This window comes from Lupinus angustifolius, chromosome LG06, assembly GCF_001865875.1.
Source record: "Lupinus angustifolius cultivar Tanjil chromosome LG06, LupAngTanjil_v1.0, whole genome shotgun sequence".
NCBI lineage: Eukaryota > Viridiplantae > Streptophyta > Magnoliopsida > Fabales > Fabaceae > Lupinus > Lupinus angustifolius.
Window position 1 is genome coordinate 15,831,184 of NC_032014.1, and position 16,789 is coordinate 15,847,972.

The following is a 16,789-nucleotide window of genomic DNA, read 5'->3' on the forward strand; positions in this document are numbered from 1 at the left end:
ACCTTACTCTACAACTCTAACACAAGTCTCATATAACATGATGATGCATTAGTTAAAAACAGATTTTACAGACTACGAAATCTTCGCAAAAACATCAATGAATGCATGAACATGTGAGGTGAAATAGTGAGAAATTAAACATGAAATGCCTCTCAATCCTAAAGCATAGAATTCTCTCTTTTCTAATCTCGCAAATGCAATGTCATATAGATGCAATAATTAACACGAAATATGTTCTATCTCTCTTAAAAATGCAACATGCAAGTTATGGCTTCAGTTCTGAAAACGCAGTTTATAAAGAATCACTTCAGCAGCCCAGTTAATCGATTAAGACCTTGGTTAATCGATTAACGTGTTTCAAAAACGTAACTGATTCTGTTTTTCCAAGTTTTCAGTTTCAACAACTTTTCAAAAACTTATGTTAATCGATTAAAACTCACCTTAATCGATTAACTGCATATTTCCAAGTGTATTTTCAAATTGCAAAACTCAAATACGTTATGCACTTAATTTATACATGTTCAACACTAAGTTTATGCCTAGGATGCACAGATTACATGTATTTATGTGATGCATGAACATATTATAAATGACATATCTCAAAACTAAAATGATTTTAAGTTTTATGCATATGAGACATGTATTGAGTTTACCTAAGCCTTAGACTCAACCTAAACTAATTACTAGTCTAAGTCTAATACCAATCTTGAGACTTAAGCACGTTGAGTTGTTGATGATCTTCAAGCTCTTATAATCACAAGTTGTCCTCATCAAAACCACAACATATAGTGAGAAAGCTTTCCAAAGTGCTCCTCTTGACATGCACACTTTCAGTAAGAACAAATATTTATTGAATGTAAAATGGCATAGCCCCAATCCTAGAAACAAAGAGAATTACTCACTCATAACGGAGAAGAGAATACTAAATTCTAAATTAGAGAATTCTAATGTAAAGTGTAAAGTGTATCATCCTTGAGGGAGAACCCTCATTTATCCTAATTACAAAATATTGGGCTAAGCCCAACAAAACAAATCTAAAAAATAGGAATATAATATAACATCTATGACTTCTTTTTTTCCCTTCAATTGGTCTTCGCATAGCCTCAACACTGAATTTCATCTTCTTGCATGCAATCTCTACTCTTTTTGGCTTTAATCCATCCAAACTGTACAACATTCATGTTATATGCAATGCAAGTACAACATAATTTCACACTCATCAGGGTCGAATCGAGGAAAGGATAGGAGATCCAAGTAGGCGAGTTAGATAGGTTAAACCATGGTTGTGAAGTTCACAGGTGCCAAGAAAGAAGCGGCTTAGTCTTGTTGTAATTGGAAGTGTGCGTGTATACAAACACCGATTTCAATAGTGAAGAAAATCTCTCATGATCAAAAGGGGGGCTTGGATGTAGTTTGTACTAGACCGCAAACGAACTAGGATAAAAATTTCTTGTGCACAATTTTCTATCCCTTATTTCCTTTACTTTCGATCTTTACATTATTTTTAATTGGTTAATTCTGAGTTGTCTGTTATAATTTGTGTTGTTATCATTCTGTAGTTTCTTTAATCAATTGATTGTGTAAAGATTGATAATCGGTAAGTAGTTGTGCCAAAAACTTTAAAATCAAGAAGTGCAAGATTCAGGATAATCAATTATCCACAAGCATAATCAATTAAATCCAAGCACTGCTTAATCGATTAAAACTAGGCTTAATCGATTAAGTACAACAGTTTTCAGATCTGCGCAAAATAGCAGAAAAATGGAATAAGTGATTCGCTACACCTATTCCCCCCCCCAACAATACTAATAAATGTTCTTATGTATAAATGTAGTTGAAAAAAAGGAATGATTGAGTTCAGATTTCTAATGTCAATGAAAGTGAAACATTCAACATATTAACTCTAGAATTTCTAAACTTATAATCTCTAGTTTTCCCAATCAAAAGATCAAGTTGAAGGTTGAAACTCCAATAATATTACTGAGGAATTTATATCGGCCTGAAAGATTATGTAATGGTATGAGATTGGTTGTCACTAAAATTACAAATCATGTACTTGAAGCAAAGATCATGTCAAGAAGAAACATTGGAAATATCATATATATTCTTCAAATATCAATGTCTTCATCCCAAACTTTATGGCCTTTCAAACTTATTAGAAGACAATTCCTTATAATTGTTTACTATGCTATAACCATCAATAAATTTCAAGGTTAATCATTAGGAAATGTGGGGTTATATTTACCTAGACCGATGTTGAATCATGGTCAACTGTACATAGCTATGTCATGAGTTCAAACCAAAAAAAGGATTGAAACTATTGATATATGATAAAAATGGTCAATCACTGAAGACAACAGATGTTATCTATAAAAAAAATTTCCAAAATCTCTAAAAGGTATTATATAGCTTCTTTTACAAACTTTTCTTTATAACAATTCGTTAATTATTTAATATACATATCAACAATCAAATACATACACATCATCTTTCATGAAATAAGTCTTAATAACATTTACATTAGCAAATTATGTTTTCGTTGTTTAAATACATACATGCAAAATATATTGCCACTTGTTCGAATGCACGGTAACCAACTAGTTTATATATAAAAATAATCAGGTTACAGTTGGAATAAAACTTGTTGCACTGAATATATTTTTTCAATTCCATTTGTTACAGAATATAATACACAATGGTTACAAAGGACCATAAATACTTGATGTTGTTGGGGACACCACTTTACTTTAAACAAGACAGATTACCTATATGCTTTCCCAAACATATCTATCTAAAAGAAAACTGAATTTCTTCCAATGTTCTTCCCTTTGTCTCGGGGACCCATAGTGCCACAAAAGCAACAGTGAAGGCAGCAACCACTGTGTAGATTAAGAATGTCCCTGTAGACAACAGAAAGTTAGCAAAATATTGAGTAGCATACAAGACATAGATAAATCATGATTGAAACCTAATAGGCAAGAAGATGAGAACACACACCTCCACTGCTCCAAGTCAAAAGCAAGTTTGCAGTCATAGTAATCACCCATGAAGTTAGCCAATTTGCCATGGTGGCTGTACTTCCAGCAAGGCTCTTTATATTCACAGGAAGTATCTGAAAAGCATGATTAACAAGTGAGAGATTTCCTACATATTCAATTTAAACAATCAACTCATGTTGCCATAAATCAATGTTCAGAAGTACCATGCTGTATTTGGAACCGAGAATACATGAGTAAATCCGTTGGCATTTACTAAATAATGCGGAAATCACGTAATTTTTCTTCCATATTTAGATTACTTGTATTGAATACTGAAAGTAAGCACTTCTACTAACCTCAGACATTATAATCCAGGGGATTGGTCCAAGGCCTAGAGAGAACCCAACTACCATGACCTACAATGAAACAGTTGATTGAACTAGTAAGTGCTAAAAATCTTAAATTGCAGCGAAGGAAAAAGTCCAACCTAACCCAAATAACATACCACAACCCCAACTACAGAGAGCAATGCCAAAATGTTCGATAGAGCAGAATCCTTAGGTACGATTCCCTGTTGGGAACAATGAAAAACTAATTAAAAACATAGCTAAGCTTGTAAAATTGAATCAAGCTATTACCAGTTCCAGTACCAACCTCGAGATAGAATGCTATAGAAGTAAGGAGAAGGCTAACTGTCATTATAGATGAGGATATCTGCAGAAGTGATCCCAGATGTCAAATATTTCTAAAACTCCATATGCATCTTCTAATATAATAGCTATTATAAGAATGCTGATGAGATCATGAACTTCACTTCATACTTACTATTAAAAGCACCCTCCGGCCACTTTTGTCCATCAACCAAGTAGAGATTCCAGTCGCTAGGACCTGGAAAATAATTGATTATGAGAACTTAATTCACTAGCTTACTATTTACATGAATGACACATGACATGTAACCTAGGCTTTAGTATCCAACCTGAATAGCTCCAAGTCCAAATGTAGCAATATTGCTGGATGAGATTCCTGTTAAAATATGGAAGTCAAATAACCAAAACAGGTTCAAATTAGAATCTTAGAGCTTCTACAACTGTCATCTAAGCCTCATATTAGTTTCTATTACTAAGTTTCTGAAACCCTAATGAAAAATATACTAAAAAACATATATCCATCTTTACGTTAACACATCATTATCACAGAAATACAGCTGAGTCATGCATGCAAAACAAATAAAATGTCTCACATAGAGTTCAACCTCCAAACTATAGCAAATATCTAATATCTCAAATCATGATGTATTATGTAAAACATGGGTATGTGAATATTCCAAAGGTTTAAACTCCCTTCACCATCAAGATTATCTAACAGCAATCCCCTTTGTCTCATCCTACCACCTCCCAAAATGGGAAAGAAAAACTATAATAAAAAAATAACTTAACAGCTGAAAGATAGAGCAGAACCTGCATTTGCGAAAATGGTACTTGAATAGAACAAAACTCCATTGGCACCACTCAATTGTTGAAGTATAAGTAATCCAATTCCTACCTGCAGGTCATCAGTTAGCAAAAGTTTAGAATTTTAAAATTCAGATATATATCTAGCAACAGGATAAGCTTGGGAAGAGAGGGTGTAGAACTCAGAAGGAATTTTGGTGTACCATTAAAGGAAACCAATATCTTTTCCTCTTCAGATCGGCAAACCGAATTGTAGCCCTTTTTCCCGTTGATGCCACAGATCTCTACGAAAAGCAACATAGTTAGAAGTGTATGGTTCTCAAATAAATATTTTAAAACTATACTCTAACTGCACCTTGTATATGCTTACTGTCATGCATGTGATTTGGTTGGCAAAATTCATAAAGCCACACCAGAATGAGCTAAATACCTTAATTTCATGTACTTCAACAGATATATCTGTGTCAAATCCTCGCAACACTTGCAATGAAGTCTCAAATTCCTCTGTCATACCCATCTTGGCCTATATTTCCCCAATTTGACACCAACCAAGGGAAAAAAAAGCAGCAAGAAAGAAAATTAGAGACAGTAGAACATCTTACACTCCTTTATTTATTTCAGGAAAGAGAATACAGAAATTAACATGATAACATTTGAATTATTATAATGCATAACATGTGATCCATACCAACCATCTGGGAGATTCTGGTATGAAAAATAATCCAGGTATTAATATTGTACAAGGCAAAATTCCTGCAGCAGAACAGACCATCATTATTGTAAACATTTTGGACCCAGAAATTGAGTAATGCTATGCTCCACATGTTAATGTTCTCAATCACCCATTTTGGAATATAATATTCTGTTAGTTGTTTGATCCCAATAATGTAAAAAAGTTCAACAAAATCATGGTTATATTAATGGTACGAGAACATGAAAAATGTTTTTCTTTTTTTAAAAATGTTGTGAATAAGGTAACCTCCCATTGATATAAAATGCTCACAACTTCTGGTTCACAAGTCACAACCACCTCATATCCACCATCCCTTGGCAGACTTGGGAGGACCGCTTTCTTTTAATCTTTCCGTTGATTTCTAAAAACATGAAAAATAGTTTTCATTTTTAAAAACTTGTTGTCTATAATGATGCCATCTCCCATGGATATTCTATAAAATGTTCAGAACTTACTCCTTCCCCAACCTCCCTCCCTTTCCTTGCCAGATTTGAGAGGACGGTTTTCTAGTAAACTTTCTGCTGATTTTTAAGAACATGTAAAAGAGACAAATCATACCAAAAAAATTTGCAATTTCAGTCAAATTTACTCCTTCCCATGTTCGACTCTGTTAGATAAATTTGGCTCTTTTCCTCTCCACACACATGTTCTAAGTATGTTCCTAGTATTTCTCTTAAAAGCTTAATGAAACTGATATGTTACCTCAAGGTCATTAACAGTTTCATTTGTCCTTCCACAGAAACTGAACCAAGTAAAAACATTAGGAATTTACCTAGAATTGCAAGAACTCTCCAGTTCACAAAAAGGCCCAATAGATATGCTATCATTATTCCAATTGTAACAGAGAGCTGAACCAGAAGAAACCATAAAATTGTTAATAAATTTCACATATAACTCCCCTCTCCAAAAAAAACAAGGAAACCACAAGCTCCCATTCCCAAAAAAGAATAAGCCTCCAACCTGGTTCACTGATCCAAGGGTACCTCTCATGTTTTGAGGTGCTATCTCAGCTATATAAACAGGCACCTACACAGAACAAAATACCAGTAGACAAACAACTTTCACTCAGCAATCTTCCCAATATGCACATGAAAATAAAAGAAAAGAAAAAGGCAACCAAGTTTACCACATAAGAGATGATCCCAACGCCAAAACCTTCCAACAATCTTCCCATAAATAAAAATGAGGAGTCCTATAGAAGCAAACAATAAACTGTATTAGGCAATTCATTTTGGACTAAATATATCGAGAATCATGAGAAACTCTTGTATGTGTGCGCCAGACCAAACAAATTAAATGATTGCATAAAAATGTGTTGATTGGCTTGGTGCACACATCTGTATACACTACGGTAGAGTTTGGTAGATGTGTTAGAATAGGACGGAATATAACACATACAGGGTCTATAACACTTACTTTGGCAAAAGAAATGGCAAGCCACCCTATTATATTGGGGATGGATGCTATCATCAACGACTGCAACATTCAGATTCAAAAATGCCAAAATCATCATCCATTGACACATTCATAGTTATTCCTTTTAAAAATAGTTCCATTCAAAATAGAGAAAAAAAACACAAGGAAACACTAAATTTATAAGTACCCCTTTGCGACCGATGTACTCAGCTATCTGACCACTGGCTATAGCTCCCACCATTGCACCAACATTCGATAAAGACCCAAACAGAGAGAACTGCACTCCACAATATGCAAGATTTAAACACAAAAAAATTGAAATTGGACATAATAATTTAAATAAATCGAATGCTAGATATAGAAATTACCTCCGAAATTGTCAGATTTAGATCACTTATTAAAGCCTGTTGCGTGGGAGAAGAATAGCCACACTATTCCAGAAAGGGAAAGAAATAAGTAAGAGATTTATCAATGGTGATAAAAACAAGGAAGGAATTAGAAAGAAGCAACCAACAAGATGTTAGTATAGTAGTGTAAAATTCCACTGGATTGTGAGATAGATTAAAAGGTGAAAATATGATTAGTGGGAGCTACTATTGTTGAACTAAGTGGTGTAAGATTCCACATCCGTGAGGTGAGATATACCAAAAAAAGAGAGAGAAGTAAAAACAAACCGTGAAACCGAATTGGATGGGGCCCAAGGCGGCTATGAGGACGCAAAAGAGAATGGAAACAGAGCCGTCGCGTATAACCTGAGTTGAACTCATCATGCTGGATTGCCTCGTACCCAATTTGTACCAGCTCCCAGTGTGGAGGAACGGTTTCTGAAGCTCTCTGTTTTCAGCGTTGTCTTCCCTGAAACTCATTTTCTTTTTTTCTGGTAAAGAGTCTCAGATGTAGTGAGGAAGAGTCTCAGAGAAAATGCAGTTCCATGTATCTGAGAAAATATCTAAGAGAGTTTTTATTTATTAAATACTCATTTCATTTCCAAACTAGTAATCTCACCTGTAGTTGAAAAGAGAGTAAAGATTTATATTAAAGATAATTTGTATTTTTTTTTTGAAGATATAATTATTGAATATAAATAATAATGATAAATTATAGATAAATTCAAATACTATTGAGTATATTTTTTTTTCTATTTAAATTATGTGAAAAATGTATGAATTGATGGTGTATAAGATGTATATATTGTTATTACATTATCTACTATTTCTTTTTCTTTATTATTAACTCTTCAACAAAAATAATTCAAATAAATAAATAATATAATAATTATATATAAATATTTATGTTATGAATAGTTATTACACTCTTAAATTTATCGAAATATTTTGAATTTCCAATAAAATATAACACACTGAAAGTAGGTATGGCAAGAAGGGAAGATATTGATTTCTATTCAGATGTAGATGTATGTATCATCATATTTATTATCTCACTTATTTGTATCATCATATGTGTTATGTGATATTATTAATTACAAAATATTTAATAATTATAATTTTAAATTAAATATTTTTTTCAATCAATCAGGAGTAATAATATATAGAGTGGATACAAGATGTGTATATGTATGTGTGCTGACCTGTGAGGAATGATTAACGTAGCGTGCGGATCGAGGACAAAATGTTCAATAGATTTTGTCTAATTCGGAAGAGAGAGAGGAAATGGGGCTAGGTTGGTTGGTATTCTTATCTTAATCTGTGGCTATGAGAGGTCATGCAATGCCAATCATGCATATCTTTACAATTACTCTCGTAGGTTTTACTGCGTGTTGATGAGTCAATAATTGACGTTTGTTTATTTATGGCTTAAATTGGTAAGAAAACGGACGAGTGGTGAGGGAAAACACACCCACCATATCGGCTCAACTCATCATCCACATTAAGTTTAGTGTTATTAAAACTATACTGGTTATCAAATCGGTTAAGGTACTGATATAATGATATAATGATTCAACCGGTGGTTCAGTAATTAAACTATATGTCGGTTAAACTGGACATACTTACTTATATTTATATATATATATATATATATAAATTTATAAGAAAAAAATTTCAAATAGGTAGATACTCAAATTTATAATTAATCTACTCAAAATTCACATAAATAAACAACTTTAAGTCTTTAACAAATTCAAAGTCTAAATTATAAAACATATATTAATCCAAAAGTATCACTTAAGTTTATAACTCACTCTACAAAACAAATAAATTTGGAGTTTTAACGTTTAACACCAATGAGTCAAAGTTGTCTCATATCGATATTATATTTTTGCACCAAATATTATCTTCAGATAGAACTCCAAGATTACACAAATGTCACGAGATCGTACCCGAATGTTAGGAACTAAAAGATGTAATCTAAGTATGCCTTGAATTGTGTTGAAGAATAGTTGGAAAGATGGGTCAACTTGTAATGGGTTTTTAAGTTTTTAAGTTTTTTTTTTCAAAAAAAATATATGTATAAACTGGCCGGTTTAGTGAAATATCGGCCGGTTCACCAGTTTTGACCGGTTTTGATACTGGTCGGTTTAACATCTATACTGTACTAGCTAGGAGACTGGTTCACTAGTTTTCCGGTTGAACAAGCCGGTATGGTCCGGTTTTTAGATCATTGATTAAGTTACTGTTATTAATCATATTAGTCACCAAATAAATTAGGTTATTTCTTTATATATATTATTCTAATATTATTAAAAAACTAATAAAGAATATGATTAATATTTTTATTTAATTATATGTGAAAATAAATATGTGACTTAGTGATATATCATTTTTTAGAAATATAATCAAAGGTAATGATTAGATGTTTGATCCCGATGATAACATTTTGGTAAAGATTAAAGTATTTTTATGCAAAGTTTGTAATATTAAATAAATAAATATTGGTATGATCAGTATGGTTTAAATGAAAAATGTTTAGTATAACCAATTTTGGTCAATTTTGAATGTTATGATTACATGATTTATATAATTGTTATATCATATCTGTACGAGATTAGTTTACTAATTTTTCCAATTGAACCCGGATGTATTTACAACTTTTATAATTATTACGTATTAAATTAACACGACTATGATAAGATGGTCTTTTAATTTTTCACTCTGTTTTCCGTTACAATTTATCTTTTATTTTAGATGGATTATTACCGACTTCAACACTGACGCCAGACTTGCATGGACATGAACAATATATGTAAATAAACAGATAGGTAAATATATGTACATATATCATGTTAAATAAAAATAAATATGAACAAGAAAAAATACCTAATTTGAGAGTGAAGATTTACACTTATGATAACAAGTCTAAAAAAAATAATCAAGAGACAACATTTTACAACATATGAATTTTTTTCATAACAAAATAATCCTAAAATAAAAGATAAATTATCTTTTATTTTAAATTTGCCTAAAAGCTCCCTCCTTTTTGTTGACCATTATCATTGAAAAATAATTCACATTAATCAAGTGATCTACACTATCTCATGTTATATTTCAAATTCTTAGTTACCTGTGATAAAATATTTCACTTTTTAAAACCATTCATTCCATTTCTTATAAAAATTGGGACACACGTATGAGAAATATCCAAGCCAGTTTAGGGCAATGACTAAGTGTCGGAGGCAATAAAAAATATATTTAAATCAAACACTTGAGATAAGGTCTTTAAAACATGTCGCCAATTGCATGTTTGACATGGCAACATGTCCATGAAGAGGTGTTAGTGCTTCATAGATTATTATCTATTATGAGTTGAAGTTGATCCACTTACTTCAAGAGTAAGTTTTTAAAATTTATTTCTCATCCTAACCCTCAATTATAGGGAAATCTAATTGTTTGAATTAGTGAGTAAATCTAAATCATTATATGTCCATAAAATTGATGGCTAGGATGATGAGTAAATTTAAATTTGATGGCTAGGATCCCCGCTCTTATATGTTTGCTTGACAAACTAGCTTGTAGTTTTAAGTTTAGAAATAGTAGCCATAAACTTGTAGTTCTTAGTGGTGAATCTAGTAAAACTTATAGTTGTGTTGTTAGGTCATTGTAAAGTTTTGATCCTTTTATATCCATGCAAAAGGTAAATGGTAATGGTATGTATAATAATTTTTCTTTTTTTTGACTTTTTTCATCTTATTTTACTAATTTTCACTATTATTTATATTAGCATTTTCCGCTCTTCATCATTATTTCTCTATGCAAAAGGTGTAAATATTGTATATAATTATTCTTCTTTTTGATGTTTTCCTTCTCATTTAACTAATTTAATAGTGTTTTCATAATAATTTTAATTTTATATTTTCTAGAATATTCAATGTCTTTCTCTGCAACTCTAATAAAAAGTTTTATATAGACAAGAAAATTTTCCGAAGGCATATCATGTTCTACAAAAATGGTTTAGTCATTAGAAGCGTAAGTAACATTCATCTACTTGGTTAATAAGGGCTTTACTGATCCATTAAATGATTGTTTAATTAATTAATATAAAGCTTGAGTTAATCGATTAACAGTAGGCTTAATCAATTAATCATGTTGATTTTGTTGAAAATCTTTTGTTCTTGATGCAATAAGAAAGCAATGATTAATCTGATTTAATATGCACTTAAATAGTTAAGTTGAAAGTGATTAGTCATGTAAATTTACTTATGCAATAATAATGTAATCAAATATTGTGAAATACGATAATTGCTGTAAGGAAAGAGAGAAGATAACACGATTGATTTATCCTGGTTCGATTGACAACCACGACAATCTACATCCAATCCCCCCATTCTGATCTTGGGAGATTTGCTTTACTACGAAGAAATCAAATGTTTATACAAACATTTCTTCCAACAAGAATTCCATTGAAACTAGTTTCTAATGGATCTACACCACTTCTAACTAAGTATACCCAAAGAAACCTCTTTTTGGACCTTGACCTCAATCTAGGATTCTCTCCTAAATTTCCCTCTTCTTCCAAGGTGATGCCACAATCTCAGCTATGAATATGAATGATTATGAGACACAAAAGGAAAATCTTTGATAACTATGAATGCTTGAAAGTAAATGCTCTTCAAAGATTTACAAAACTCTCTCTTTTCACATAAAATTTTCTATCACTCTTTTCAGAAAAACTCTCTTGAAAATTCGTGTATTCTTACGTATCAATCTTGCATCAAGTTTTTTGGTTTGCCTATGGAAAAGGATGGTAAAATACCAATCAATTTCAAATTTTTTTCTATCGAGTTAATCAATTAAAAGTGTCACTTTGTTGATAGGGTTTTCCCAATTGCAAGTTTATTTATTTAATTAGAGTGATGAGTGATGAACAATTAATCTAATTAGTGACTTTATTTCTTTTATCCATTTCTAGGCTCCTCTTAACCATACCATAAAGGTCGGTCTCATTTTATTAAGTTAACCATGCCATTTTTTTATGAAAGTTTGGTATCAAAGAATAATAAAAAGAATAAAAGAATAAAGTTAGCAGTTAATCATACCACTTCTTTTGAAGGGTTTGTATAAAGAATAAAAGAATAAAACAATAAATAAATGTTAGTTGTAGAAAATAAATGACAGAAAGTAAATGTTAGTTGTGAAAAATAAATGATAGAAAATAAATGTTAACGATTATTATTCATCATTCTTTTATTGTCAAGTAATAATCTATTGATTGAATTGCACTTTTTGTATGTTATTCTTATGCACAAAGTTACAAACCCTGAATTAGTTTGAACTTATGTTTGTAGGAATTCTTTATCAACAAATAAAATTTATAAGTTTAATACTTTACTATTTTACACTTGCATCTCTTTTTAGATTCAATTGTAGTATAGTGTAAGGTTATGTCGAACCACAAGGAATTGCCTAATAGAAATATAATCGTACTTTATATCTTTTATCAGAAGTAAGAAAGTAACACATAAATTTGTTTTGGTGATTATGTCAAATATGAAACAAGAAAAAGTGAAGAACTAAGTATTTACAATTCAAGAGGAAATTATAGTTAGAATGATTTTCAAACCTTACATAATACACTAAACAACAGTTAACTGTCACTCGTTGGAGTAGATTGTCACACCCTACTTCAGGCACTATTAACATTATTTACCCTTGAATACAAGTTTCTTAAAATAGATGCTTTGATATGGCAAGTGAACTAAGGTGTACGTTATACTTTTTAGTTCATTTGTCGACACTTTAAGATGAAGCATTTTGGATCTTTAAATCAAGTTTTAGGTGATCAATCTAAAATCACATTAAGAACTTCTTAAATAATCAATATAACCAAACTAATAACTTGTATAAATGAAGAAGAAGGTGAAACTACAAGAAGTTATATCATATTCCAACTTTTGGAGCATTAGTCATCCATCCAAAGATTAGATGTTTTTGGTTCCAAATGAGGTTACAAAATCATGTTTTTTCACCACATTTTCCAAATCCATTCCCTATGAATTTCTAGGAACTAAAAGCCTTAAAACAACCTAAAATGAAAGAGAACCAAAATGGAAAGAAGTAGAGGAATTTACAATGTATGTGCAATGTGTTAAAGTGAGGAAATGGCTCCTCCTTTTATAGACAAGCTGAGGGGCGCCTAGCCCTCTTTCTGACCGCTCAGTGCCTGACCAGGTCGGTTGGGCACACCCAAAGTTGGTGGGTCAGCAGCTTGTTACACCTTGGCAGCTAGCTTGGACAACCTATTGTGGGCTAGATTACGTGTATGTTGACACCTCCTACTTGGTTGTTTAGAGCATAGGTCATGCATGAGGTCATGTGCTTGGCCTTCAAGTAAAGAATAAGCAAGTTGCTTGGTGAGTTGGCCAAGCTTTCTTCATGGGTAGGTTTGGTGCATCTGGCTGGGGCGCTTGGCCCGTTGGCCCATCCTAGCTGCTGACCAGGTTCCTTCATGGTGAAGGAACCTACCTTTCTTCAAGCCGAAGCAACCTTTTTTCCATGGTTTTTGAGTTGATTTTAGTTGGTTACTTGACACTTTTGGCATGATTTCTTCAAGTCTAGGTAAGATTTTGAGTTATGCATTGCTTGGAATACATAGCTTGGGTTTCTTCAAGGTAAGTAAAGTTACCTTCCTTCAAGCCTAAGTCATCATTTTGGTTACAAGCTAAGCACATAGCATTTCATGCTTAACTTGTGTGTTTTGAGCATTTATTTTTGAGATTTTGGCTTGTGATTTGGCATGAACTCTTGGCTATCTGATGGATTAATTCTTTTGATTCAACCTCCTACAAAATTTAAAGAAAACTGGGACAAGAGGTGATCAAAAATTAATTTATTCAAACCTACAAAATTTATCGAAAAAGTGTTGAATTAAGTTGGTTTTCACATTTTTGCACAGGATAAGTGTCATGAAAAGTGTATGAAAATTAGGTATTTTTGGCACTTATCAATGCATTACGTTGATACTCTAATTATGTGAGATTTATAATTAGGTTTATCCAACTTAGACTCTACCCATTCAAATCATCTTAGAATCTAAAATAGAAATATTGTCCTAAGTTTGTTGATCCTTATGAAGCTTGAATTTGAGTCTTCATGTTGTTGTAGTTGATATCTCATTGTTTGTAGTCTTTAAGTTTTATTTTCATCAAAATCATGTTTTTGAATACTTGTGTTCAGAGATCTATTATGTAAAATAGTAGACAAAAAAGAAAATGAAATAATAACATTTGACGTACTCGTCAAGAGCGAGATCAATTTGTAGAGTGGTGGGATAGAAAGTGGGAATCATATTCATTACAATTCCATTACTTTGATAATATATTCATTACAATTCCATTCCACAAGATTTTATATAGATTCAAACCCTTTTCAAACATACTAAATTAGATTATCAAACGTTATTGAGTCTTATGATGTCAAATATTAAGGTTCATAATGATAATACTATTCTGCTACACCTACGAGAATGTTATACATTACAATTCAATTCTACAAGTCTTTATATGGAGTCAAATACATTTTCAAGATACTACATTACGTTATAAACACTTTTGAGTTTTATGATGTCAAATATAAAGGTTCACATTTGTTATACCATTCTCCTATACATATGAGAATCCAATTCATTATAATTCAATTCCACAAGTCCTTATACGAATTCAAACCTGTTTCAAGGATAGTAGATTACACTATAAATTACTTTTCATTCTTATAATGTCAAACAGAGGTTCACAATTGTCATTTCATTCCCCACACCTATGAGAAACATATTACCAGACCTTATATGCATTCAAACCCATTTCCAAGATACTAAATTACACAATCAAACATTTTTGGCTCATATGTTGTAAAATATAAAGGTTCACAATTTCAAACCCTTATCCTACAGCTATGAGAAGTCTGTTCATTACAATTCCATTCTAGATGATCTTATATGGATTCAAGCCCTTTTCCAAGATACAAGATTAGACTATCAAACATTGTTGAGTCTTATAATGTCAAATATAAAGTTTCACAAGATAATACCATTCTCCTAGACCACGAGAATGTTATACATTACAATTCATTTCTACAAGTCCTTAAATGAATTGAAACTAATTTCCAAGATACTAGATTACACTATTGTCGCGACCCGATTTTTGGTTGGAAGACCGGCTCTACGACTTGGGAGGATGCGAACTCGATTTCTACCCCTTCCGATTAATTTGGAGTCGCCACTACGTTTTTTGTGGTTAAACGTAGAAAACACTCTTTATGCCCAATTTGGTTAAATGGTCTTTAAATAGAGATTCCGGACTCGGGAGTCGATTACGGATCGGGGAAGGTATTAGCACCCCGTCCGCCCGTATTAAAACGGTACCCTCGCTAATAACATGGACTTTTATACCCTTAACAATTATTTATTTAGAAATTAATTATCATAACAAAATATTTTTATTTTGTATATTTGTGTCTGGCAAGAGGTTATCCTGCTACTACGTATCCCTAGGTGCAATAGGGAAATCAAGACTACGTAGTTCTGGTTCGAAAATTATTTAGCTATCTTGGTTAATTGTTAATGATTTAGAAAATACCGATAGGCTTTAGAAGTATTAATTTATTGAATTGGTTAATTTGAATTTTGTTCAAAATATGTAATTGTTTCGATTCATTGAGACTAATAGTTTTAGAGACGGTATTGGTTATATACCTTCTTCCCATTCTTAGAGGAGTTAGAGACGACTCGAACCGTAACCTCACTATAAAAATCTCATGATATTTATTTGGTAAAATAGTTTCTAATTATTTATATATATAGAATTTTAGTAATAAAATAGTTTATTAATTATATATATATATATATATATATGGAATTAATAGTTTAGAGATAGTGTTGGTCGTAGACCTTCTTCTCATTTTTCAGAGAAGTTAGAGACGACTCGAACCATAACCTTACTATAACAATTCTATGATTAATTTGGTGATAAAATAGTTAGGGACACTACATAAAATTAAGTGATACAACCGTTATGAATCACTTTTATATAAGAAATTTAATAGCTTAAAGACGGTGTTGGTCGTAGACCTTCTTCCCATTCTCAGAGAAGTTAGAGACGACTCGAACCATAACCTTACTATAAAAATCGTATAAAATTAGATACAAGAGGTTTAGATTATATTTTTTACATGAGATTAATATTATTAACATAGAGGATAATATAATTTATAGGATAAAAGTAGACCATTATTAGTTAAAATATGAAGTATATTACTTACTAACTATCTTACTTTACTTACTAAAGCAAATAACCAGGAAATAATAAACATATAATATAGGCATGTAAGTGAATGTTACAAAAGATAACCACTAAGCAAAAGAAAAAACAAAATAGACTTCAAAAAAATAAAACAACCTTCACGTGCAGATTGTAGCAATATGGGATTTATCCCCTAATTGCTCTATCTCATTCATTCTACGGTAATGGCCAAGGATAAGGGAAACGGAAATCCCTAAATCTCACCCTCTCTTTCTCTACTGCGGTGATAGAGGCTGAACAGCCTGTGATGTTAGACACTTCAAAACTTTCATTGAGCCTTTCATGGTTATTTAGGATCTTGACATTATGACATTCACATGTGATAAATAATGGTTAAGGATTACCCGGTTCCATTGCTATTCTTTGTTGGTGCTTTCTTTGATACTGCACTTTCTGGTTGCCTTTTTGTTTTCACATCTCCTCATTCCCTTATGAGTTTCTTGATGATTAGGAACTCAAT

At 31.7% G+C, this 16,789-nt stretch overlaps 1 protein-coding gene across 3 annotated transcripts; it reads right to left on the reverse strand.

Annotated features, from left to right (window-relative positions):
• On the reverse strand, positions 2,515-7,564 carry LOC109350060 (sugar transporter ERD6-like 6). Of its 3 annotated transcripts, XM_019591184.1 has the most exons (19): positions 7,256-7,564; positions 6,950-7,012; positions 6,769-6,858; positions 6,582-6,641; positions 6,292-6,357; positions 6,126-6,191; positions 5,938-6,013; positions 5,121-5,185; positions 4,863-4,955; positions 4,636-4,716; positions 4,439-4,523; positions 3,958-4,004; positions 3,804-3,866; positions 3,633-3,692; positions 3,484-3,549; positions 3,335-3,394; positions 2,998-3,112; positions 2,777-2,900; positions 2,515-2,744 (listed from the first exon to the last, which is right to left on the reverse strand). In XM_019591184.1, exons 1-18 carry the CDS (start codon positions 7,445-7,447, stop codon positions 2,788-2,790), a joined length of 1,461 nt encoding a protein of 486 aa, XP_019446729.1. In that variant the 5' UTR covers positions 7,448-7,564; the 3' UTR covers positions 2,515-2,744; positions 2,777-2,787. The 3 variants fall into 3 exon arrangements, with proteins under 3 accessions (XP_019446729.1, XP_019446728.1, XP_019446727.1); XM_019591183.1 differs by having other exon boundaries at positions 2,515-2,900; positions 3,804-3,862; positions 3,954-4,004; XM_019591182.1 differs by having other exon boundaries at positions 2,589-2,900.

What these genes read in the sequence shown, in the direction of transcription:
- LOC109350060 (XM_019591184.1), bottom strand. Translation starts at nt 7,447, where the DNA reads ATGAGTTTCAGGGAAGACAACGCTGAAAACAGAGAGCTTCAGAAACCG. An exon ending in TAAATCTGACAATTTCGGAG is followed by an intron (nt 6,859 to 6,949) that starts GTAATTTCTATA and finishes TGTGGAGTGCAG; the next exon opens with TTCTCTCTGTTTGGGTCTTT. An exon ending in AGTACATCGGTCGCAAAGGG is followed by an intron (nt 6,642 to 6,768) that starts GTACTTATAAAT and finishes TGAATGTTGCAG; the next exon opens with TCGTTGATGATAGCATCCAT.